At 37.0% G+C, this 27385-nt stretch overlaps 2 protein-coding genes across 5 annotated transcripts in view; one reads left to right on the top strand and one right to left on the bottom strand.

Moving 5' to 3' along the window:
- Positions 1-20672, bottom strand: part of PIGF (phosphatidylinositol glycan anchor biosynthesis, class F) — a 36154-nt gene extending 15482 nt beyond the window's left edge. For 2 of the 4 annotated variants that reach the window (XM_011935880.1, XM_011935882.1), the window contains exons 1-4: positions 20529-20672; positions 18488-18736; positions 17242-17333; positions 15809-15925 (exon numbers count right to left, since the gene is read on the bottom strand). In XM_011935880.1, coding sequence (XP_011791270.1) covers positions 15809-15925; positions 17242-17333; positions 18488-18715 — 437 coding nt within the window. In that variant the 5' untranslated portion in view covers positions 18716-18736; positions 20529-20672. The remainder of the gene's footprint in view (positions 1-15808; positions 15926-17241; positions 17334-18487; positions 18737-20528) is intronic. The other 2 variants (XM_011935881.1, XM_011935879.1) reach the window with 2 other exon arrangements.
- A 106-nt stretch (positions 20673-20778) lies between these two features.
- The window catches only part of CRIPT (cysteine-rich PDZ-binding protein), a 53998-nt gene continuing 47391 nt past the window's right edge, over positions 20779-27385 (top strand). Inside the window, exons 1-4 of the mRNA XM_011936019.1 lie at positions 20779-20882; positions 22353-22418; positions 23208-23262; positions 27196-27299. Coding sequence (XP_011791409.1) covers positions 20867-20882; positions 22353-22418; positions 23208-23262; positions 27196-27299 — 241 coding nt within the window. The 5' untranslated portion in view covers positions 20779-20866. The remainder of the gene's footprint in view (positions 20883-22352; positions 22419-23207; positions 23263-27195; positions 27300-27385) is intronic.

The following is a 27385-nucleotide window of genomic DNA, read 5'->3' as shown; positions in this document are numbered from 1 at the left end:
TTTTGTATTTTTAGTAGAGACAGGGTTTCTCCATGTTGAGGCTGGTCTCGAACTCCTGACCTCAGGTGATCCGCTTGCCTCAGCCTCCCAAAGTGCTGGGATTACAGGCGTGAGCCACTGCACCCGGCCTCAAGGCAGATTTTTTTCAACCTTTTTGCTGTTTCTTCTATTTACCTCAAATGAAACAAAAACAAAAACAAAAAAACACACACACATACATTAAGTATAGATTTTTCAGGATTAACTTACTTTCTGCCTTCTTCTATGGGAGAAGAGGATTTAGCACCTTTTACCTACAAGCTGCCTACCTCCACATACACATTTCTCCCTGACTCATGTCCCTTCTACAATGGTAACATCTCCTCCTTTCAACCGAATCAATAGGAATGTTCTACACTATGATTATAAAACTGCTAATCACAGTGAACCACACAGTAAACCACAATCATACATTTCTTTTCTCATAGTAAATATAATCTTTAATTGTCCATGGATGTTAAGAACTGCCTCTTTTTCACCCCTCAGTTTGCTTATGTACCTGTCATTAAATAATCTTCAAATATTCCAAAGAAGCTAAGTAGTACCTCCAAATGCTTGATCTCTTCTCCCTGCTCCTTCCATCTTTTTGGAGCCACCTAGGACTGCTGCACAACTGCTGTGTTTGCGAATTCCCTTTGCCTCTCTTAGTTCTTTTGGATCTGCTCTTTCCTAAATTCCAAGACTTTCTCCATCTATGTTCCTTTTTCTTTTCTTTTCTTTTCTTTTTAAGCACCTCCTTCAATAGATTCCTGAGAAGTGAATTTTCTTTTTCAGCACCTCCTTCCATAGATTCCTGAGAAAGGGTACATGGAAAATAGATTCTTAGAGATGTCTGAAGTCTGAAAATGAATTTACTATAATTTTTGGGAATCGTTCTGCCTCGGGATTTGTGGGGGGAGGGTTGTTATTTTTTGGTTTGTTTTTTGAGATTGAGTCTCACTCTGTTGTCTAGGCTGGAGTGCAGTGGTGCGATCTTGGCTTACTGCAACATCCGCCTCCTGGGCTCAAGTGATTCTCCTGCCTCAGCCTGAGGAGTAGCTGGGATTACAGGCGCCCACCACCATGCCCAGCTTATTTTTGTATTTTCAGTAGAGACAGGGTTTCACCTTGTTGGCCAGGCTGGTCTCGAACTCCTGACCTCAACTGATCCGCCCACCTCGGCCTCCCAAAGTACTGGAATTATAGGCGTGAGCCACAGCGCCTGGCCCTGCCTCAGAATTTGGAAGGCATTGCTCCACTGTTTTCTGATTCCCACTTGAGAAGTTCAGTGCCATTCTGATTTCCCATCCTCTGTAGGTATCACATTTCTCTCATTCTCTAGAAACTTTTATAATAATCAATCTCTTTATTCCTGGTTATCAAAAATTTCCCGAAAATGTGTTTTAAAGTGTTTTTTCATCCACTGTGCTGAAAATATATGGGCCTTCTTAATCTAAAAGCTCAGGTCTTCTGGTTCTTAAAATTGTCTTCTATTTAAAGACCTTGTTTATCAGATCACTTAAGAATTTTTTCCTTACTCTTTTGCTAGGAATATTATTATTTTGAACTAAGTTCTGCTTTTCTTATCTTTTAACTCATTCTGCAATCTTTGCCTTTTTGTTTGACTTGGGAATCTTTTCAACTTTTGTCTCTACTTCCGCTGAGTTTAATAGTGTGTTTATTTCCCAAAACTTTTCTTGTTCTCTGAATATTAATTTTGACTGCCTCCTGTTCACCTTTTATGGTAAAGTTAAAAAAAAGCAAATTTTTAAGTTATCTTCTGTCTTTGTATATTGCCTCTATTTCCCCTGAGTTTCTTTTTTGTTGTTTTCATTTCTGGATTTTATGTGAGGATTCCTCAAATATCTGGTGATTCTTTACTTGTCATTCTACTTAAAACATGATGTATGAAATGTCCAGACTAGGCAAATCTACAGAGATAGGAAATATATTAGTGTAAGCTTGTCTAACCCATGGCCCATGGGCCACATGGCAGCCCAGGACGGCTTTGAATGTGGCCCAACATGAATTCATAAACCTTCTTAAAACATTATGAGATTTTTTTTTATTATTTATTTATTTATTTATTTTTTAGCTCATCACTTATATCGTGAGTGTTAATATTGCATGTGTGGCTCAAGACAATTCTTATCCTTCCAATGTGGCCCAGAGAAGCCAAAAGACTGGACACTCCTGTAGTGGTTGCCTGGGCCATGGAGAGACGAGTGGGAATAGGGGAAGACTGCTAATAGTCATAGTTTCTTTTTGATGTGGTGAAATGTCCCAAAATTAGATAGTGGCAATGGCTGTACAACTATGCCTATACTAAAAACCACTGAATTATACACTTTATGAGTGAATTCTATGGTATGCAGTTATATTTCAGTAACACTATTTTTAAACAGCAACAACAAAGTGAAACATTGAATAGTTAACTGGATGTTTACAATGCATAAGTAAGATAATTCAAGCAGGGGGATGCACAGAACTAGGGACTGGGTAGGAACCCTGACTTTCCCTTAGAGAATCCCAAAATGTCAGTATCTGTAAGTTTTTCTTTTGTACCATTTTCCCTCGAAAGAAATATTTCAATATTCTGCCTAGATGGTATAAGCCTGGCTCCCAGTACTTTGGGCCAACCAGGGGAAAGGGGTTAGCTGTAAGGTGGGGACTCATGGTTTGAGATGTAGGATTTCATTTAAAACTTATTCCTTGAAGAGGTTGTACTAAACAGGCTCAGTATCTGGGGACAGCCAGAATAGTTGGGGATATGAGGGGTACAATTATATTTTCTTCACTGCTCCTCCGTGCACTGTTCAACTTCCATTGTTTGTATTAGTTTTTATTTATATTGTTCTGCAACTCTAATTCAGTTATTTTCTTGATATAGTGAGTCCCTTTAATGTACAAATTGGAGAATCCCCTCATTTGTGGAAACTGTCTTCTATCATATCTTTGAATCATTTTTTATTGGGTAATTTAGAGACACTAACTAGTCTTATGTTTGCATATCTTTTGTTTCTCCTCTATATTTATCACATCTTCTCTAAATGCTTTATTCTTCCCAACCCCCTCCCTACCCCTCATTCATTTTGATTAGCTCAAACCTTTCTTCCAGGCTAAAACCTGACTTTCTAATTTGTCTGTTTCTTGATATTTCTAACTTATGACCTATAATAGTGACCTTTGCATTCTCAATTTATTTCACTAATTCTGCAATCTTCTTCTCCATGTCATTTTGTTTCATGATCTCCTCTTTGCTCTTAATTTATTCAATTCATATCCTTAGTACTATTTTTCACGATAAACTGCATGGAGGCTTTTTTGTTTGTTTTTGCTTCTAGGGTAGCATTTTCTTTCAGGCCAGATTCTTCATCTTCTGCATGCCCTTTTTCCTTCTTCTATAGTGCATTTTTAGGGTTGTCATGCTGTTTCTTTTCTCTTGCTCACACTTCACATGGGCACACTTCCTATCTTAACTAGCCCCAATTTTCCCTGTGTTGAAGCTGCCTTTTGAAGACTGGATGTTATTTTCTACTGAGTTTTCTGTAACATGAGTCAGGAAAGAGAATGGAGGCAGGGAGGCTGGGTAAGATAAATGTTCTCTCTGTAATTCAGTTAGTAATATTCCACTGAAATTTAGTAAATGGTGGTTCTATAAATCAGACTTAAAAATTCATGGCCAAGGCTTAAGCCTCCTCTTAGAAATCAGATGAAGCTACTATAGTGCACAGTCTGCCCCCTTGGCAGACCCCTGTAGGTAGCAGCCCTGGTAGATTGATAAGAGGTAAAGAGCCCTGATGGGGAGTCAGGGAAACCCACACTCTATTGGTAGGAATATGTATGCGGGTATACACATATTCTTCAAATTAGAACTTTAGTTTGACAGTGTCTATCAACTTCCTTTGATCTAGGAAAGTTACTCCAGTAATCTAGTCTACAAAAACCTTTGCACAAGAATACAAAGTTATATGGTACAAAGATATACCTAACAGCATTATTTATAATCATGAAAATTTGATAATAAACCTTAATGGGAAATTAGTTAAATAAATCATGGTACATGGAATACTTGTAATGATGATTAATTGCCCAACATTCATCTCAACCCTGATGATTAGACTAAGTAATTAAATACTGATAATCCCATTGTGTTTCCCAATGATTAGGAAAACTCAAGGAAGAGAAGCTGCTGGAGAATCAGTAAGAAGCACAGCCATACTATAACTATCTGTATCTAGAACCATCCAATCTCCGTTATGTGACATAATCAGTTTCCTTATTATTCAAACCAATATAAGCTTAAGTTTTATGTTACTTACAGAGATATACTAGCTAAGAATACTATGCAAGAAGAGGTAGATTACACACACACACAGATAAGGATGTTCATAATACATTAGTGGGAAAAAAGTTATAAAGCCTTGACTAGTTTAACTATTTTTAAATTTTATATATATAATACAAAATTCAAAGAACATATAAAATCTGCTAGCAGCTGTTCATTGCTTCTATGATAGCATTACTAGGATCTTTAACTTTCTATATTTTTCTATTGGAATTTTTACTACAAACACATATATACATTATTTTGTAATAAATAAGATAAAAATAATAAAATAGGTAAATTCCTTTCTATTAACTAATTTCTAGCATCACTGACATTGATGTACTATCATTTTGTAAGTCTCCATAATAAAGCTATTTGAATTCTACGGTTATTGGCTAACTTTTTCAAAGTTAAGGAATATATGCACAGTCAATAGGGCTCAGAATAAATAAATGGCCTCCCTGTGAATGAACCTAAAAAGTGACTAAAGCAATGTTACAGACCAATCTTCATGACACTGTGCTCCAAGTACTTGTCCAAAATATTTGACTCCACTGGAATTCATTACATCAAATATTAATTGAAGTAAACAGGCCATTTTGAGTGCCCACTACATGCCAGACACTGTATCAGGCACCTGAGGGTAGTTCATAGTAAACACTCATGGTTTAAATATGCTGTCATCAGAATAGTGTTTGTTTAAATAGATTTAATTTTTTGAACTGCTAGTCTCTTCAACTAAAAAAGAGACACTATACAACTCCTCCTAGTGGCTAAAGGTATTTTATAAAATTCTAATATAAATGTTTTCCTTCCCCACTGAATATTAAAACAAATGCCTCTTTGCCACTAAATTTTTTTGCCCACATTTATACTAAATTACCTAATTTTTATATGAATAAATCTTTGGTCACTCACTGTATTTTCACTCTTAGTGTCCACAGTGGTTGCTCCAATATAAAATCTATTTCAATACAAAGATGACAAAAAGAGGCCTGTTGTCTTTGTCTACACAAACATGTGTTATTGAATGTTTTCAGCTTGGCAAGATCACCACTCTTGGCAAGATTTTTGTTTAGTACTATTCAGGAATCTATTTAGTTCACCAAAAGTGATCAGATTCTAACTTAAACATTCAAATAACAGCATAAAAGAACTGATAAGTCAAAAAGCAAGTTTCAATGAACTATACAGGTGTATAGTAGTCAGATTATTACTTTCCTTTATAAGAAAGTCTGCAAATGAAAAAAATAATTTTAATGCCAATGCAATAACTGAATTAAACTGGTACAAACTGAGTATATTATTTAATAAGTATACCAATAAGAAGTTGGCAAAATATTTTAAGAAACCAAATGACTTTTCTACTTCCAAGTTTCTTTATAATAGCATTCTTTTGTTTTGTTTTCCCGGAGTAACTTAACATTTACTGTAAGGAGACATCCTGTTAAAATAGTGTCTTTTAGTTATGTATAAAATCCCAATAATATCAGAATTGATCCTTAACTCGTAGGATGTAGTTCCTACACAGTTCACAAGCTCAAAGCTTTGGTGTTCTCTGTCTTCACATGATTATCATCTGTTCAACATAAGTTTTCTATAAACATGCAAATAAACACATTAAAAACTAGTATATAAAGTTATTTCACTTAAAAATATTATAAAACATTTATATTGATTCAACACTAATTGAGATGTCATGCCAACTCAAAATTAGCCTATTCACACTGAACACCTGAATTATTCATATTTCAGTAATACTAAAAGGGCTGTCTTTAAGTTAAAAACACACACACAAAACTCTACTGTGTTTTACATATTAAAACACAGGATGAATGATAAAAATATTTAAAGCTCTAAAATCTTCACTTGATACTTCAAGGTATTTTAAATACTTTTTATCAATTAGAACTACAGCGTAAGAACTTCAAACTGAAATTTTAATTTCTGCTCTAAATTATTATTAAGTAGGAAAAAGCATGTATGAGTCATGTATTTTGTACAACCTCCTTAAATAATTAAATAGAGTTCTTTGAAATTAAGTTGTGACTCAGGAAGTCCTAGCTAGAGCAATCAGATGAGAGAAAAAAATAAAGAGCATCCAAATTGGAAAGGAAGAAGTCAAATTATCCTTGTTTGCAGATGATATAATCATATATTTGGAAAAACCTAAAAACTACCAAGAACTATTAGAACTGATAAACAAATTGAGTAAAGTTGCAGGATACAAAGCCAACATACAAAAATCAGTAGCATTTCTGTATGCCAACAACAAATAATCTGAAAAAGAAATAAAAAAGTAGTCTCATTTACAACAGCTACAAATAAAATTAAATATCTATGAATTAACTTCACCAAAGAAGTGAAAGATATCTATAATGAAAACTATAAAACATTTATGAAAGAAATTGAAGAGGACACAAAAAAATAGAAAGATATGTTGTGTTCATGAATTGGAAGAATCAATATTGCTAAAATGTCCATACTACCCAAAGCAATCCACAGGTTGCAATACCTATCAAAATACCAATAATAATCTTCACATAAATAGAAGAAACAATCCTAAAATTTATATGGAACCACAAAGACCCAGAATAGCCAAAGTTATCCTGAGCAAAAAGAACAAAACTACAGGAATCACATTACTTGACTCAAATTATACTACAGAGCTATTGTAACCAAAACAGCATGGTACTGGCATAAAAACAGACACATAGACCAATAGAACAAATAGAGAACCCAGAAGTAAATCCATATATCTACAGTGAGCTCATTTCATCAGAGATGCCAAGAACATACAATGGGGAAAAAGCAGTCTCTTCCATAAGTGGTGGCAGAAAAACTGGATATCCATATGCAGAAGAATGAAACTAGACCCCTAACTCTTGCCATATACAAAAATCAAACCAAGATGGATTAAAGACTTAAATTTAAGACCACAAACTATGAAACTACTAAAAGAAAACACTGGGGAAACTTTCCAGGACGCTGGATTGGGCTAAGATTTCTTGAATAACACCCCACAAGCACAGGCAACCAAAGCAAAAATGGACAAATGGGATCACATCAAGTTAAAAAGCTTCTGCACAGCAAGAGAAACAATCAAGAAAGTGAAGAGACAACCCACAAAATGGAAGAAAATATTTCCAATCTATCTATCATCTAATAAAGGGTTAATAACCAGACTATATAGGGAGTGCAAACAACTCTACAGGGGGGAAAAAAACCTAATAATCTAATTAAAAAGATGGGCAAAATATCTGAATAGATATTTCTCAAAAAAAAACATACAAGTGGTAAACAGGTATATGAAAAGGTGTCCAATCTCACTGGTCATCAGAGAAATGCAAATCAATACCACAATGAGATATCATCTCACCCCAGTTAAAATGGCTTTTATCCAAAAGGCAGGCAATAACAAATGCTGTCGAGGATGTGGAGAAAGGGAACTCTCATATACTGTTGGTGGGAATGTAAATTAGTACAACCATTATGGAGATCAGTTCTCAAAAAAACAAAAACAGATCAACAGATCTACCATATGATCCACCAATCACATTGCTAGGTATATACCCAAAAGAAAGGAAATCAGTATATTGAAGAGATAGCTGGACTCCCATGTTTATCACATCACTAATCACAATAGGCAAGATTTGGAAGCAACCTAAGTGTCCATCAACAGACTAAGGGATTTTAAAAAATGTGGTACATACATGCAGTACTACTTGGCTATTAAAAATAATGAGATCCTGCCATTTGCAACAATGTGGACAGAACTGGAGGTCATTATGTTAAATTAAATAAGCCAGGCACAGAAAGGCAAACTTTGCATGTTCTCACTTATTTGTGGCAGCTAAAAATTAAAACAATTGAACTCATGGAGATACAGAGTAGAAGAATGGTTGTTACCACAGGCTGGGAAGGGTCATAGTGGGGATGGAGGGTGCAGAGAATGTGATTAATGGGCACAAAAAAAGTTAGAATGAATAAGATCTAGTATTTGATAGCAAAACAGGGTGACTATAGTCAATAATAATTTAACCGTACATTTAAAAATAAGTAAGAGTATAATTGGATTGCTTGTACAACCATACATACAAAAGATAATGCTTGATGTGAATACCCTGATGTGATTATTATGCATTGTGTCTGTATCAAAATATCTCATGTACTCCAGAAATGTATATATCTACTATGTACACACAAAAAATAAAGTTGTGATTCAATATAAATAATGCTAACTATATATTGGAGCAATTTCAGTATAACTAGTAATTTTTTGTGAATATTTCATATTATCACTGCAAAACCATCAGATCTTTAAATTTTTAAATATTTTTGCTTAAAAGTGAACATTTAAGAAGGCAACCTCTAATGTTCCACAAGTCAATCTATCCAATTATTTCCTAGCTTATTCAAAATTTGACATCCTTTCCACAGTAAAATTTGGAAGTATAATAAAAGTATTAAGAAGAAAGTGAACTAACTCTAGTGTATTGTGGAAACATAAAGACTTAGATTCTTCTCTTATGTCAAAGTTCAAATTAACTTCACATTATATTAAATGAGAAACCAGCCCTCCTCCATAGTTATCTATGCACTGCACTCCTTGGTCTGTCACCTAAACGAGGAAGAAATACTGAGATAAACTGCAGTAAGGATTGAAAATATGATATATAAAATGTTCCCTGACATTTTTTAACCCACTCAACAAACATTTATTGAGCACCTACTATTTGATTTCATTCATTTCACTCAGTTTTGACACAGCCCTGTGAAGTATATATTAGTTTTATTCTAATAATATTACATATAAGGATATGTGAAGTTAAGTAGCTTGTCTAAGATCACTTGGCTCCTAAGTAGTAAAAACAGGGCAGGAACCTGTTTTCTGATACTCAATTACTGGAGTCATCTAACTTCTATACTATCTAATGATCTAGATTCCAATCCCAGCTCTACTACTTCCTGGCAACAGAACTTGGGCAAATCACTTAACCTGTCAGCTTTCTAGGTTCTTCATCTAGAAAATAGTGAAAGTGAGTATCTCACTAGATTGCTCTGAGAAATGCTATAACAAAAATGCTTTAAAAGTTATTAAAATACTTTTGCATTACTATTTCATGTCATGTGCTATGTGATATTATATTAAATGTTTTATATTATGAATTGATAATTTTTAGCCATAGTCCTCTGGCAACTAGGCTGTTCTCCAGTACGTTGGAGATTTTAGAAGGACAACTTTTGCAGTCTACTGAAGTTTAGGTGACATCAGAGAAATCTAGCAACTTCCTGATATAAGCCTACTTTCCATAAGCAAGAAGTTAAGTACTGGCAAAATCTAACTCATTATAACTTTTATTTTAACTAGGTAGTACATTAATGTGGTTCAAATTTCAAAAGATAGCAAAGGATATTCAGTGGAAAGTCTCCTTACTTTGTCCTCTAGTTTCTCAGATCCCCTCGCAAGAGACAACCAGTTTTATGTTTCTCAGGTGTCTTTCCAGAAATATACGTGTATCTATGCCCTCTGACAACTTTTGACATAAATGGTAGCATCCTGTACACATTTTTTCACCTTGCTTTTTTCCACTAATATATCAGTAAATAAAGAGTTTTGTTTTGGGGTTTTCTTCTGTTTTTATGTGTTTAGTTTTTACAAATGCATAGTACTTCACAGGGTGGGTTAAATTTATCCTAACCCTATCCCTTACTAAAGGATATTTAGGTAATTTTCAATGCTGAAATGAGTAATCTTATATATTCAACATTTTGTAAGTGTGCAAGTATATCTACTGGATAAAGTCCAAAAAGTAGAATTGCTGGGTCGAAGAAGTGTACTTGTAATTTTTACAGATACTACCAAACTGCACTTTATAGAGTTTGAACACTGGAGCTTGCTTCTCAAACCCTTAACACTACCATGTGACCCAGCAATCCCACTCCTAGGCATACCCAAGAGAAATAAACACATATGTCCATAAAAAACCTATACACAAATGTTTGATGCAGCTTATTCACAACAGTCAAAATGTGGAAAGAACCTAGATGTCCATCAACTGATAAATGGGTAAACAAAATTTGATATATATCCATACAGTGGAATATTATTCAGCCACAAAAAGGAACGAAGTACTGAAGCATGCTACAACATAGATAAACCTTGAAAACATTATGCTAAGTAAAAGAAGGCAGTCACAAAAGATCACATATTATAAGACCCAATTTATAACAAATTTCCAGGATAGGCAAATCTATAGAGATAGTAAGTAGATTAGTGGTTGCAAAAAACCACTGAATTGTGTATTTTAAATAGGTAATGTGTACGGTACGTGAATTGTATCTCAATACTGTTTTAAAAAATACCCACCTCCCAGCTACCTCAGTTTACTATGTGTCATGAGCCACACACACCCACATCTGGTGTTAATTTTCCCTCAGATTTCCAACAACCATCTCACCACTTCGCAATAACTCACAATAGGCAACCCTTCTGGCGTCTATTTCCAGAAGCAAACCTTTGCCAAGGAAACATTTTCCAAGGAAAAGTGCCATGTTTATTGTAATATTTGGGTGCAGGCACACCTTGTAGATAGTGCACATTTGGTTCCAGACCACCAGAATAAAGCAAATTATACAATAAAGTGAGTCATATGAATTTTCTGGTTTCCCAGTGTATATAAAAGTTATATTTCTACTATATCATAGTCTATTAAGTGGGCAATAGCATTATGTTTTTTAAATGCACGTAATTTAAAAATACTTTATTACTAAAAAATGTTAATAATTATCTGAGCCTTCAGCAAGTTGTAATCTTTTTGCTGGTGGAAGGTGTGGTCTTCATGTTGATGGCTGCTGACTGATGAGGGTGATGGTTGGGGAGGCTGTGGAGATTTCTTTTCTTTTTTTTTTTAAGATCGAGTCTTGCTCTACTGCCCAGGCAGGAGTGCAGTGGCGCAATCTCAGCTCACTGCAACCTCTGCCTCCTGGGTTCAAGCAATTCTTGTGCCTCAGCCTCCCAAGTAGCTGGGATTACAGGCGCCTACCAGCATGCCCAGCTAATTTTTCTTGTATTTTTAGTGGAGACAGAGTTTCACCATGTTGGCCAGGCTGGTCTCAAACTCCTGACCTCAAGTGATCTGCCTGCCTCAGCCTCCCAAAGTGCTGGGATTATAGGCATGAGCCACCGCACCCAGTCCGCAATTTCTTAAAATGAAATTTTAACCATGAAGTTGGTCGCATCAATTGACTCTTCCTTCCAGAAAAGATTTATCTGTAGCACGCCATGCTGTTTGATGGCATTTTACCCAGAGTAGACCTTCTTTCAAAATTGGAGCCAACCCTCTCAAATCCTGCCATTGTTTTATTAACTAAGTTTATGCAACGTCATAAATCCTTTTTTGTCATTTCAACAATATTCATGGCATCTTCACTAGTAGATTCCATCTCAGGAGACAATTTTCTTTCTCATCCAGAAGTAATTCCTCATCTGTTCAAGTTTTATCACAATGTTGCAGCAATTCAGTCACATCTTCAGGATACTGTTCTAATTCTAGTTCTCTGGCTATTTCCACTACATCTGTGGTGGTTTCCTGCACTGAAGTCCTGAACCTCTCAACATCATTCATGAGGAATAGAATCAGCTTCTCGTCAATGCTGATATTTTTATCTCCTCCCATGAATCACAAATGTCCTCAATGGCATCCATCTAGAATGGTGAATCCTTTCCAGAAGGTTTTCAATTTACTTTTCCCAAATCCATCAGAGGAATCATTATCTATGGCAGCTATAGCCTTACAAAATGTGTTTCTTAAGTAATAAGACTTGAAAATCAAAATTACTCCTTGATCCATGGGTTACAGAATGGATCTTGTGTTGTAGGCATGAAAAAAACATTAATATTCTTGTACATCTCCAACAGAGCTCTTGGGTGACTAGGTACATTGTCAATGAGCAGCAATATTTTGAAAGTGTATATATATATATACACTTTCAGTCAGTCTGAAAAATATATATATATATATATATATATTTTTTTTTTTTCCCTGAGCAGTAGGTCTCAAAAGTGAGCGTAAAATGTTCAGTAAACCATGTTATAAACAGATGTGTTGTCATCCAGACTTTGTTGTTCCATTGACAGTATACAGGCAAAGTAGATTTAGCATAATTCTTAAGGGCCCTAGGATTTGCAAAATGGTAAATTAGCACTGACTTCAACTTAGAGTCTCTAGCTGCACCGGCCCCTAACAAGACAGTCAGCCTGTCAAGCATTGAAGGTGCCACTAACTTCTCCTCTCTAACTTTAAAAGTCCTAGATGGCATCTTCTTTCAATAGAAGGCTGTTTAGTCTACATTAAAAATCTGTTATTTAGCCACCTTCACCAATGAGCTTGGCTAGATCTTCTGGATAACTTGCTCCAGCTTCTACATCAGCACTTGTTGCTTTACCTTGCACTTTTATGTGATGGCGATGGCTTCTTTCCTTAAGCCTCATGAATCAACCACTGCTAGTTTCAAACTTTTCTTTTGTAACTTTCTCACCTCTCTCAGCCTTCACAGAATTGAAGAGAGTTAGAGCCTTATTCTGGATTAGGATTTGGCTTAGAACGTTGTACCTGGTTTGACCTTCTGTCCAGACCATAAAACTTTCTCCCCATCAGCAATAAGGCTGTTCCACTTCCTTGTCACTCACATGTTCACTAGAGTAGACTTTAAATTTCCTTTAAGAACTTTTCCTTTGCATTCACAACTTGGCTATTTGGCACAAGGGGCTTCACTTTTAATCTATCTCAGTTCTTCACAACCTAACTTTTTCATTAAGCTTAATCACTTCTAGCTTTTGATTTAAAGTGAGAGACATGTAAACTTTTTCCTTTCACTTGAACACTTGAGAGGCAATAGTAGGGTTATTAACTGGCCTAATTTTGATATTTTTGTATCTCAGGGAACAGGGAGGGGAGAGAGAGGGAGGGTGAGAGAGACAGAGAGAGAGAGAGAGAATGTCGGTAGGTGAAGCAGTCAGAATACATACAACAGTTATTAAGATCGCCATCTTATATGGGCATGAGCCATGGTCCCGCAGAACAATTACAAAAAGTAACAGCAAAGATCACAGATCACCATAAAAGACATAACAACAATGAAAAAGCCTGAAATATTGTGAGAGTTTCCAATGAAGAGAACACTTGTTGTTGGAAAAATGGCGCTGATACATTTGCTTGATGCAGGGTTGCCACAAACCTTCAATTTATAAAAAACAGTATTTGAGCAATATCTGAGAAGTACAACAAAGTGAGGAACAATAAAATCAGGTATGCTTATGCTTGTATTTCGTAACCATTTTACATGTGTAAAACTGTGCTACCATTTTTATTAAGGTCCCATCTTCTCTTTACATGTCGCTGATGAACTGTTTTAGTGTTATGCCCTAACTCCATCTTTCCCATGAGCTCTGTGGTTTTTATTGCCCATTTTGTACAGCGTAGTGATTTTTAGGAACACACAGGCCACATTACAGCAGAACTAACTGTAAAAATCACATGACAGTATCTTCCCCAGATACACTCATTATTAGACATAGATTTGAAAACTGGAGAAATCACTAATCCAAAGGAATAAGATTTCAGTCCAATTTCACCATTTAAAAATTTCAAACTAAAAGGTTAAAAGCAATTAATACCATTCGGGATATTATGGTAATAATGTAGAAAATGCTTTCAGTTGTTACACTTCTGTTTTCTAGAGACTTTATGAATATTGGCGGTTCCAAGGGAAAACAAACAGTACTAATTCCTTTTTTTTTTGAGACAGAGTCTCACTACGTTGCCCAGGCTAGGTGCAGTGGTATGATCTCCGCTCACTGCAATCCCTCTGCCCCCTGGGTTCAAGCAATTCTCCTGCCTCAGCTTCCCAAGCAGCTGGGACTACAGGCGCCCACCACCACGCCCAGCTAATTTTTGTATTTTTAGTAAAGATGGGGTTTCACCATGTTGTCCAGGCTGGCCTTGAACTCCTGACCTCAGGTGATCCATCCACCTTGGCCTCCCAAGCTGCTGAGATTAGGGGCGTGAGCTACCACACCTGTCCCAAATAGTACTGATTTCAAAGGGAGTAAGTCAGTAATTTATGAAGCCAAGCTATTCAGCATGCATCTTTTGCTCTCATTGGGCTGTAACCTTTCAAATCACACAAAAATACCCTGTTAATTTCAGTTTCAATGCTTTTATCCATTCTCCTTGCACAAGATGGCTTTCTCTTTCTTCTTGGTCTCACCAAATCATATACTCTTGACTTAAGTTCATCACAGATCATTCCCATCTTCCCCTCCATTCTTTACTGATGCTCTGTCCCTCTGAGTTCCTACAACACTTATTGCTGGATTTCCACATTTGTAATCTTATGTGATTTGCTCATTTCATTTTTGCTCCTTGAACAGATAAGCTCCTTAGCAAAAGAATCCTCCTAATAAGGCCAGGTGCGGTGCCTCACACCTGTAATCCCAGCACTTTGGGAGGCAAGGCGGCGGATCATGAGGTCAAGATCAAGACCATTCTGGCCAAAGTGGTGAAAACCCGTCTCTACTAAAAACACAAAAATTAGCTGGGCGTGGTGGCGGGCGCCTGTAGTCCCAGCTACTTGGGAGGCTGAGGCAGGAGAATCGCTTGAACCTGGGAGGTGGAGGTTGCAGTGAACCAAAATCACGCCACTGCACTCCAGCCTGGGGACAGAGTGAGGTTCCGTCTAAAAAAAAAAAAAAAAAAGAATCCTCCTAATACTTCAGAATCTACACAGCCTAGCATAACACAGAGCACAGAGTCAGTGCTCAAGAAGTTTTTGCTGCTAGGTAATAAATAGGACAGAATCAAATAACCTTCTGGCTTTATTAGCTAGATCTCCACTATTTCTGGTGCATATCAGTTCAATGACTTTCAAGAAGCTAAAATTTTAACTCTGTCATGCTGAAGATATATACGGCCGCCAAGGAAATGAAATCCCATAGACCTTGCGCTCTGGTATCTTATCACAAAAAAGGCTAAACAAGAAATCATCGTTGTTACACAACACATTTTTAGATTGTAGACCCCATTTCTACCTTATAAAATGTATGTAAGCAATTTTATTTACAGCAGTTTTATCACAGTGCCAAATGATCCCAGAACCACGGTTTGAAAGCTTTCTTTTAATATTTCTTCTTCTTCTTCTTTTTAAACAAACAAAAGGCTAGGTGGAATTCCACCATATAGAAAAAAGCAGAGCTGATCTTGCTAATGTGGAGGGAGGGGCTTGTAGCTCTGCCTGCCCTGTCCCCAGTCCCCAATTGCAGTGGCTCCTTAAGGCATCTCTGAGCACCATCAGCAATGAGAAGCACTCAGAATAATCAGCAAACTGCCATGAATAGAAAAATACTTCATTACTTTTTTTTTAATTTCAATATCATTATAATATAAAATTAAAACTTACCCATTTCTACTGAAAACCCTTAGCCATGCTTTGAGGTTTGGTCCTAACAAACACAAGCAAGGCACAGTAGTAAAAGTAGACAAAATAACTGCAAATAAAAATGTTTCCAATGCCAACCTGGAAAAAAAAAAAGATTAATTTTTTAAAAAGTGTTAAAGGTACACATACACACACATAATCATTATTATATAAATAAAATATAAAATGTCTTCCTCTGCTTTACTTTGAAAGGTAACGTAAGTGCCTCCAAAATGATGACTATAAATAATTTTACTACCAACGCAGCTTTAAAAAAACAATCTAGCAAATATTTCACTTTAATGATAGATTTCAGAAGTGTTAAAGACCCTAGGATCCATGCTGAGACTTTCACTGCAAAAACAAACATATAACCAGAATCCATTTCTAGATAGTTAGCTTTCTCCTCAATAGTCTCTGGAACTTTCTCTACAACTAGTGGTTCAATGTTAACATCTATTGGAACCACCTGGAGAGCTGGATAAACTAAAGATTGGCGGGGGCTCTACCCCTAGAGTTCCTGACTGAAGCTTGAATATCTGTATTTTGATAAAATGCTGATGCTGCTGCTTTGAAAACCACATTTTGAGAACCACTGTGCCAGACACATTCATTCTACTTTAAAATGGATTAGACAGGAATCACCATTTCCCATTACAAAAGTCTTGTTCTCTCCCATCTAGGAAAGAATAACCTGTCGGTTTAGTGTGTGTACATAAAACTATTTATAAATATGTATGTATATATAAAAAACGGTATACTTAGCAACACATATATATGTGTGTATATATGTATATGCATCTCATCACTCATTTCACCATGATCATTAATCACTGCTAAACTGAAGCTTCTCAAATTATGATAAACATTTTGTAAGAAACATTCATGAATTTGGTTTCTAAGAATGTGAAATTTGTCAGTTCAGAAAAAGTGTTAAATTTTATCTTTAAACTATAAACACTACCACCAGTATATTTTGTATACACTTAATATACAAAAATATTAAGCATTTGAATACAGGAATCTATTAACTTTTGTTAAGAAAAACTCCATTCAAGTACTTTAGAATCACATTTATAAGAACTGATATGCTAACTGTAACTAACTTACACATATAATCATAGTAAGTTCTCTCAGAGGTTCTAAGGGCCAAATATCTATTGGTATAGTATAGTTTCTCTACTCTCCCTTCTCCCAACATGTAATTGGATAATAGAAGGCTAGGTAACAAGAGTATTTAATAAATTAAGTTATTCTGCTGTTTTTTAAAAAAGAATAACACTGCTAATGGTGTTGGTGCCCTTACTTGATCTATTAACGATGCACATCACGGTTTTTCTAGTTGCTAAGAATGAGCACAGTTCGGTAAATGAATGTTTTAAAATATAAATTTAGGGTAACAGTTTCAAACTTACTCTATTAGTGGTGCTCCATATAGAACAAAAATTACGTGAAAGGAGAAACAAGACATAAGAAAGTAGATACAGCATTTCAAAAATCTGGTTACCTAAAAGAGAAATGAATAACCTGAAGACTCAAGATAATGCCTAAAGGAAAATAAATTCTTCCATTTTATCTACAAACACAACTTGTTCCCATAATGTGTAAAACAGTTCAAATGTTCTTGGGTATACTCAAATCAGATCACATGTCCTGTACCCAGTCACGTACACAGCCCTCGATACAGACTAAAAAAGCCTAAAACGCAAATATCACCCCCCGCCCATATTCCACCCATCCAACCTGCATGAGTCTAAAAGAGGTTCTGTTTCCATGATAACATACAGAGCTATGTCATTAATCAGTATTTATTAAATACTGATTGATATCAGAGCTAGTATACAAAAAATACAGTATTATGTGATGACAGAGGAAATATCTGCAGAAAATAACAATTTTTTTCATTTTAAAACAAAATTCCTGGGAAAATTGCACTAAAAAAGCAAAATACTAAATAATTCTTGAAATCACACTCATATTACACGACCCGTATGAAAAAAGACCTGAACATCTACAAAGAAATATGAGACCTTCTTGATTTGGAGCTTAAGAATATATAAACATAACACATACATTCAGCTTTTCCAATCATAGGCAGTAAATAACCTAACAGAGCTTATAACACAGTAGAAAATAATGTTAAGTATGGACATTATTAGTAATAGCCAAGTGAATATCTACTGCAGTGAATATTCTGGACAATTGATTCTAATATCTGAAAATTATTTAGTCAAGGAAGGCCATGTTGGAAATAAGCATTACCACAGGCTTATATTGCAATTTCTGAAAAACCCATTAAGTGGCTTTCAAAAATGCAAAAATAAATAAAAATAAACTACAATGTCTTATCGAATAAGGTTTAAAGATAGACTGTCACATGTATTTATTTTCAATGGTGACATAAAACAATGACTATACAGGCTCACAATATTATCATAAGCTCTGAAGAAGTCATAATTCCACAATTAATGCAAGGCAGGGATCAATCAAACATTATGGGCAGCCTTCCAGCAAGTAACAGGCTACCAATTTGGTGGGAAAAAATCAGGTTCCCTTTACTCACTGTAAATAACCTAATGAAGACTTGATGAATACTTTATTCTTCCATTAAAAGAAGCACTAGCTCCATCCAAAAACCAGTTATTGAGACATAAGCCTTACCTTGTGTGATAATGAACTTCTTTTAGAGGATGTATTTGGTTTCACTGCTAAATATAGTACTAGATTGACAGCAGTTACAAAACCAGAACAGATGTACAACCATGTCAAGTGTGTTTCCAATATTGAGAAGTTCTCCAAGAAGAGTGATGGAATGAAGACACTTAGAATAATTGAAAATATGCATAAAAGATGGGTATACAGTAGCCTCTTGATATCGGTGTCTTTCATGGTGTTTTCTCGGGTGGCTAGCTAACGAAAAACAAGAAAGGAAGAGCATATGCAATAATGACTTTTTCCATTGTCTTAAATGTTTCAACCCCTAAAAGTAAGTCATAAAGTCAATTTGCTATGAGCAATGTATTTGTTTCAAAACACAGAAGATGCAGACGTGTAGATGCACATATAGACTTAACTTTTTATTGTACCTTTGATTTTCTTACTATGGTACAAACATCTCTCAGAGCCTTAAAAAAACAAATTTACTAATTTCTTAAATATTGTGACTGGTTTCTGCAAAAGGGTCATGTCCTAGGACCAATAAAACAATTCATTTAAACTTTTTTGGCCAATATCACAGAGATGAAATCAACTGTGTGGATTAAATTATCTACTGCCTGTTGGAATTACAACCAAAGTCTATTTATGATGTTTCCAGAATGCATAGGTTATAATTCCAACAACTCCAAAAATATACTTAGGCTAAATTGCTAGTATTTTTTTTACTCTTGTCTAACATTACAGTAGTTCACATCTTCTAGCAAATGCCAAATGACACCAAGTGCACACTCAAATACTCAAATGGTGGCCAGTGGAATCAAGAGTTCAAAGAGCACCACACTAAACTAAGGGATCCCGATGCTTCAGAAATACCAAGATGATAACGTCTGTTACAGGTGTTAAATTCCAACCAAAAGTAGAGCACGAATGGAAGGAGGGAAAACAAATTACTCGTCTCTAAAATACACGTATTTAAATTACCTGAGAGTTAATTGTACTGTTAAACAAGGACTTTATTAATTTAAAGTAACAGTCAATATGTCACACTATGGAGAACATTCCAGAAAATAGAAATAGCTCAGAAAAAAAATACTATACATACACACACACACACACGCACACGCACACACGCGCGAGCGTGCGCGCGCGGAGGGGCGCCCACTAGTGCGAAAAGCAGAAGGGCGAACCTGGGCCTTATCCTAATAGCTCTCATTTAATTCACCCAGTGCTTTTCAAAGGCAGATATTTTACTGATAAGGAAACAAGGCAAACAGGTGAGGTGGTCCAAGGTCCCACGCGCTACAGCCATCTCTCTGGTATAAGGAAATACACTAGGCATGAAGAAGCAAACGGATGGCAAGAAGGGACAAAGGTAAACTTTCCCATAGATTCTCTTAAGCTGATTGAGGGAGGGCAAGGGGATCAGGAATCCATTCTCTCAACAGATAGCCCTTCAGCCATTTTTCTGAGCCATCCTCGGAATCGCAGCTGCCATCAGATGTGGATGTAATACAGTGAGCAGGTACCAAACTCAACCGTCTGCTGAATGAATGAAGGAACCAGAGTAGGCAAAGTGGGAAACCAACTCCCCTGGGAAACCAGCACCGTGTTAGGCCCTGGCGTGCCCCCAGGGCGCCTGCAGGGGTGCCACGGGAATGACGCGGCCCACCTCGCCAGGCACCGCAGCGGAGAAAGCTCTTCAGAGCGGCTCCCAGAGGAGCCTTCACGGGCATCGCCGCACCTCCACCGGCAGCTCCACCCCACCCCTGGTCGCTGGGGATTCTGCCCGACCCTAGGCCGGCGCGAGCTGAGAAGCAGGATCAAAGAGCTGGGGAGTTGGAGACAAAGAAAAACTGGGGGACAGAGGCAAAAATTCGGATCCGAAAGGGGGTCTGTCCATCAGGGCACGCCGGAAGAGTGGCGCTCGAGCTGACGGCGAGAGCGGGCGGGCCGGAGCGCCGAGGCTCAGGGCTACTTCGGCAATTCGCGGGGGTGGTTTGCACCCCGGGAGGCGAGAGCGCCTGGGAAGTACAGCGGAGCTTACCTAACTCTCCCGCCAGCGGAAGGGAAGCGGGCTGCCTCCCACCATCAGGTACAACAGGCGGCCCAAGCCCACGCGCAGACGCAGGGTTGTGGGGCGGAGACCCACGGCCGAACAGCCAGTCGCAGAAAGGGAGGGGCGGGCAAATGGTGCAGCCCCACCTAGCCGCTGGCGTTCATTCCTCCGGCAGCTTTCCAGGTTTGGGGTAGGCGGGAGTGGTGGGCTTAGAAGCCGGAAGTGGGTTGACGTAGCCCGGAAGGGGAATACTTCCCAGTTACCGTGTTGATGTTTTCAGACTGCTGCTGCTGCTGTTGCGGCTAGGGGAACTGTCGTGGGGAAGGATGGTGTGCGAAAAATGTGAGTTAAGGGGCCGCTTCTGCTGGAGGAGGAGGCTGGGATAATCTAACTGAGCTCTCCCGGGAACTTTGCCCTCTCTTTGTTTTATTTTTTCGCCCACAGGTCTCTGATTCTAGCCGCTGTCTTTCTACCCTACCCTTTAACCATTTTTGCACCTCCCCAACGACCATACAGTCCTATATATTTTGTACTCAGAGTGGTCTCAGTTCTGCACCTCCCTATTTCCATTGCCTTCCCCCAGCCGCAGATCTCATCGGCTCCCCTGCCATATAAAAATGTTCAGTTAAACCCCAGCGACACCTTTCCCTCTTGGCAATTCCTGGCCTTTCCTTTTTATTCGTGTAACAAATATTGTACTCCTGCCAAATGTTAGACACTGGAACCAAAGACTTAGGACTTTGCCTTATTCATTCTCGTTAGTCATTATGCCAGGATACGGCTTAGAGTAAACCCAGAGATGTTTGAATTGAACATCAACGTAAGTGCAAATTATTATTTCCCTAATTTAAATCCTTTAATAAACTCTCAGTGTGCCGAGAATAATTTGGGGATTCTATATTTGGAGCCTGGCGTTCAGTACCCTCCACACTAAGGCGCCAACTTATTTTTCCAGCTTCATTTTCACTGACCCTCATCCTCTTCACACTTTGACCAAACAAAATACTCTTTGTGCCCATGTGTACTCTAAGCTTTCTATGCCTTTCCTCAGAATGTGTCCTTTATCTAGTTTGCCTTCATCCTCTTTACTCCTTTTTGTTCACAGTCTTGTTGCCACATATTCAAATCCTCTCTCTTGCCTTCTCTCCAAACTTTCTTTTCTTGGATTTCCTTAGCCAGGGTTATTTTTTCCTGCATGGAATTTCTCCTAGTACGTTAGTTCTCAATTATTGTCTTTTATTTTTTAGCTTACATTTTGGTTGAATGGTTCTTTTTTGGGGGATGGTCTCAGATCCCCCTGAGAATCTGATGAAAACTGTAGACTCTTGCCAGGAAAAAAAAAACTGAAAATATAAAAGGTTTGTGTACAACTCCACTTTTTTCACATATCTCTTAAGATCCACCTGGGGAACCCAGGTTACAGATTGCTGTTAAATAAATTAGTATACTATAATCTCATTAAAATTTTGTCTGATTCATCGCTTTATTTTTCTCAGCACTTTGTATAGTTTATACATCATAGATGCTTAGTAGATAATTATGGAACAAATAGACTTATCGGATTTGTTTAAAGTATAAACAAACAGTGAAAGCTTATTATAAGCCATCTTGTTACCCTACGAATTTTACTGACAGTCAGTCATTCATTGCCCACAGTTAATATGAGTCTAAGTTGACTGGCTGCTTTCCCAGCATTAACAGCCTCCTAAGGTAATAGCATTGATAGTCGATACCATTGTGAGCCTTAGGCACAATGTAATGCACTTATGAAATAGTAATTTTAATTTTCCTTGTACTATCTTGTTCTAACAGGTGAAAAGAAACTTGGTACTGTTATCACTCCAGATACATGGAAAGATGGTGCTAGGAATACCACAGGTATTTCTTGTTTTAGAAAATAGGAATTTAACTAAATACTGTGAATAATATTTTAGCTTTTACATTGTTTGTACAATGAAATGTTGTATGTTCAAAGTATTTTATCTATTAAATATTAAAGAATATTGGGTCCCCAAGTGATTTAATATCTTCTATTTAGTTTTCAGTTACTTGTACAGGTTCCTAATATCAGGAGATAGCAAAATTATTAAATGATTGTCAACTGGTGACAATATCACAGTATTTGATTATCACAGTATTTGATTTAATTCAGCTTATTTAGAGTCTGTATTTAATTTCCCCACTCTTCTGAGGAGAAATTTTTTTAAATCTTCTGATTTTTATATTCTTGAATAAATGAATGCTTTAATCCATTTTACCTTCATTATCATTAAATCCTTATAATGAAGTATTTACCTTCATTATTATTAAATACATATAGTAAAGTATGTTTTCAAAGCGTGGACAAATAAACATTTTCATTATATTCAAGGTCTATGACACTGAAGTAGTGGCTTCTAGATTTTACACTATATAGAGTAAATATAGACCCATTCCTAAAGTGCTCCCTTGAGTCTGAGAAATAAAATGATTGTATTTTATACAAATTTTTACTGTTTCCCTAATAAATGTTTTCTTTTTAAGCAGTGTCTTAATAGCCTACTAAATGAGGATTTAAAAATTAGATATAGGCTACTATTTTGGTAGAAAGTCAAAGAATGAACTTCTTAATGTTTTATGTTAAATGTATAGAAATAACCCACTAAAATATCTTTTATTCTGATACAGAAAGTGGTGGGAGAAAGCTGAATGAAAATAAAGCTTTGACTTCAAAAAAAGCAAGGTGGGTAAGAGCATCCATAGACGGATCATATAAATTTCCTTTCTTTTAGTATTAAGTCTGCTGGAGTGAATTTGATGTGCATCATTCCATTTGCAATAAAACATAAAGGGAGGTGGTTCCTGGCACTCAGAACCAAGCTATCTGTTATAATCCTGCTGGTTTTACCTTATTCCTCCTTGCTGTATCAATATATGAAGATATTAGTGTTATTCTCTTACAGTTTCACCAGAAAACATGACTTTTATTTTATCTCCTTCTTAATTATCCTATGAATCAGAGACAGCAGGGAAATGTGGAAAGATGGTAAGCTTTGGAGTCAGACCTGAATTTGAGTCTATACCCACTGTCTAGCCTTATGACCTTAAGCAAGTTAAGCAAGTTTCTTGACCTTTCTAAACTTTACTTTTTCCTGAGAATTGGGGTAAAAATGTCTCCCATCTTAAAAACAAGTTTTTGATACCACACTTTATTAGATCCAGTCTTAAAATTTCTGCTGGGTATGGTGACTCACACTTGTAATCTCAGCACTTTGGGAAGCCAAGGCAGAAAGATTACTTGAGCCCAGGAGTTTGAGACCAGCCTGGGCAACATGGTGAAACCCTGTCCTTACAAACAATGGAAAAATCAGGTGGGTGTGGCAGCACGCACCTGTAGTCCCAGCTACTCAGGAGGCTGACGTGGGAGGATCACTTGAGCCCAGGGAGGTCGAGGCTGCACTGAGCCAGGATCGCACTACTGATCTCCAGCCTGGATGACAGAGTGAGACTCTCAGAAAAAAATTCCGTGAACCCTTTCATCTGCCATCCGCTTTCTTTGCTGCCCTTCACATCAGAGGTTTTCCAAAGTCTTATCTAGACACTTTCTCAGCGTCCTTAAGTTCCTTTCCGTCTTTTAGCCCCTCCAGTCATATGTTATCCCCACAAAAGCCCTGAAACTGTTCTTGTTGAGATCACAAGCAACCTTTAAAACTGATTCTGTTCTTATTTAGCCTCTTCATAATTCTCTCGTGTTATTCTCTTGGCTCCTGGGACCCCACACTCTCCTGGTTTTCCTCCCAACTCACTGGCTATTCCTTCTCAATTGAGTACTTCAGAACTCAGTCCTAGGCTTTAAAAATTATTATAAATTCATAAACTCTCCTAAAATGACTTTAATCTACTGGCTTTAAATTCAAGCTATATGTTTATACACACACACACACACACACACAATATTATTATTATATATATAATAGCTCCCAAATTTATACCTCTTGTCTGAGTTCTCTGAGCTCCAAACATATATCTAGCAGCTTACCTGACATACCTCATTTAATGTCTAACAGGCCACTTCTTTTTCCTTCCATCTTCCCATCATAGTAGCACCATTGTCTAATCCAGTTGTTCAAGCCTAAAAGCTACAATTCCTCACTGAGTCCTCCCTTTCTCCTGCTTCCCCTATCCATCAACAAGTTCTTTGGATCTACCTCCAAAATGTAAAATGTAACCTGAAACCACCTGCTTCTGTCCATCTTGCTGCTATTGCCCTGTTTCAAACCACTGTTATTTCTTAACTATTGAACTATCTTCCTGCTTGTCTTTTTTCCCCTAGTTGTCTCATAGTAACAAGAGTGATCCTTGACAAAGTTCCTTTGTTTAAAACCTGCCACTGGTTTTCTTTTTCACATAGCATAAATTCTAAGCCTCCTACCATATTCTTACAAGGTCCTCCTTGATAGGACCCCTTGCACCTCTCTGGCTTCGTATTGTACCGCACTGCTCCTCACTGATCATACGCCATCCTCATTAGTTCTGCCAAGCCCACTCCCATCCAAAGATTTCTACTTGCTGCTGTCCCCTAGGAGTCTTCTGTTAGAGCTTATGTGTCTGGCTCCTTCTTGTTGTTTGGGTCTCAGCTGATGGGTCACTTCCTCAGAGAAGGTTCCCTAATCAGCATCTAAACTAATCTCTTCTTTCATTTTCCTCATCTCTGCCTTAGTATCCTGTTAGAATTTTCTCTATAATGCTACTATTTGACAAGCTTGCTTGTTTTATTAGATTCTCTGTTTCCTTACTTACTGTTTACCTCTTCTCACTAGAATATCATCTGATGAGGGCAAGGACTTTGCCTGTCATGTTCATCTTTGGTATTTAGAACAGTAATTGGTACATAATAAGCACTCAGTATGTATTTGCTGAATGAATAAATACCTGTTTTATGATGTCATCCTGAGGATTAGAAATAGCAACAATAAAGCCTTAACTATATACAGTGCCTGGCACATAATGAGATCTTTAATGCAGAGTCACACTATATGTTGTTGACTGACTTATTGATGTCTTTAAGGACCATTCAGATTTTATTGACTGAGCTATTATTTGTACAGATTTTATGGTTTTATATACTTCCAGTTCCTTTATGCTCTCAAACTTACTCTGATGTCATTAAAAAGTAGCTGTTACTCTTGGGTACTGTCTCACTTTGGAAAATGTACTACAGTATTGCTTTGAATCTATGGTACTGTTATTTATAAGATGCATTGTTACTTTAAGAAAAAATTGCCAGTTTTAAGATTTCCAAGGTTAAAATGTGTGTTTTTGAATAATAAAATACGGTTTTAAGAAAAAATAGCCTCTAGAAATACATGTACAAACAAATTGAACTTATTGAAAGGAAGAAGAGTACCTATCTTCACTTGTGGGGAATAAAGTAATATTCTCAGCCAGGCGCGATGGCTCACACCCTGTAATCCCAGCACTTTGGGAGGCCAACGCAGGTGGATCACCTGAGGTCGGGAGTTCGAGACCAGCCTGACCAACATGAAGAAACCCCGTCTCTACTAAAAGTACAAAATTAGCTGGGCGCGGTGGCGCATGCCTGTAATCCCAGCTACTTGGGAGGCCGAGACAGGAGAATCGCTTGCACCTGGGAGGCAGAGGTTGCAGTGAGCCAAGATCATGCCATTGCCCTCCAGCCTGGGCGATAGAGTGAGATTCAGTCTCAAAAAAAAAAAAAAAAAAAAAGTGATATTCTCTGTGGTTTGGAAAAATTAACCTTTGTAAATTGGCTGCTGTGCTATACCCAAGAGGAGACACTAGGTCTAGGACAGTGTTTCGTATCTAGTATATGAGGATCATTACAAAACTCATTTTGTAGTTAGGGAAGCACATTTAAAGCAGAGTATTATTGCCATTTTAGGGGGAAGTATTTGTTTTTTTCACTCTAGTCACTGTAAGACGGCATTTTTATATAGTAGAAGCCCTTTTATCTAAAAGGATTGAGTCAGTTAATTAAAAATGTCAGCTAATGTAAGCAGTCATTAAAAGATACACATACCTTATTTTAAATTAAAGCACATAACTGTAGAGGTATTAATCATTTGGTATTGAAACAAAGCCTTTTGAGCATAAATCAACTGATAAGTGCTCTACATGATTGTCATCACAAAAATCACAATCAGAATATGTTCAGTATCTTTAAAGTGGAGCAAAAATTGATGCTTGAGGTGTGGAGTTCCTTTCCTAGTGATTTTCCCCTAGTTGTCAACAGTTGTCTTACCCATACCTAATTCAATAGCAATTCCGATTATTCCTAGTCATCCTAAAGTAGTCACTTAGGTTTTATGGAATCAGTCACTCTTTTTGCACCCACATTTCATCAGTTTCCATAATATTTTTGTCACACAAATAGAATGACAGATACAATTGATATGAACACGTCAAGAATAAATACTGTACAACTGACTATAAGTATATATCTCACATGGATGGAGCAGAGCAGAGATGTACAGGCATATCAGACAGTAGCCATCTGGAATAGGCTAAACCCATCAATTGCAGAGGTTGATGGAGGGATGAAGAGCATGGATTAATCCTGTGTGTTGCGCAAGTGGGGTTATTTAAGAGTGTGTTTCTAGTGTAATATACAATTTTCTCTCTTTAAAAAAATTTCTAGATTTGATCCATATGGAAAGAATAAGTTCTCCACTTGCAGAATTTGTAAAAGTTCTGTACACCAACCAGGTTCTCATTACTGCCAGGGCTGTGCCTACAAAAAAGGTAAGTTTCTTTTAATACCATTTTTCTGTCATAAAACCTACTTCATTTGCTGCTGATTTGGTTAACAGAAACAATGTAGCCTGTCA

This window comes from Colobus angolensis, unplaced genomic scaffold, assembly GCF_000951035.1.
Source record: "Colobus angolensis palliatus isolate OR3802 unplaced genomic scaffold, Cang.pa_1.0 Scaffold15, whole genome shotgun sequence".
NCBI lineage: Eukaryota > Metazoa > Chordata > Mammalia > Primates > Cercopithecidae > Colobus > Colobus angolensis.
Note: the sequence above shows the minus strand (reverse complement) of the source record. Positions and strands in the feature narration are given on the sequence as shown.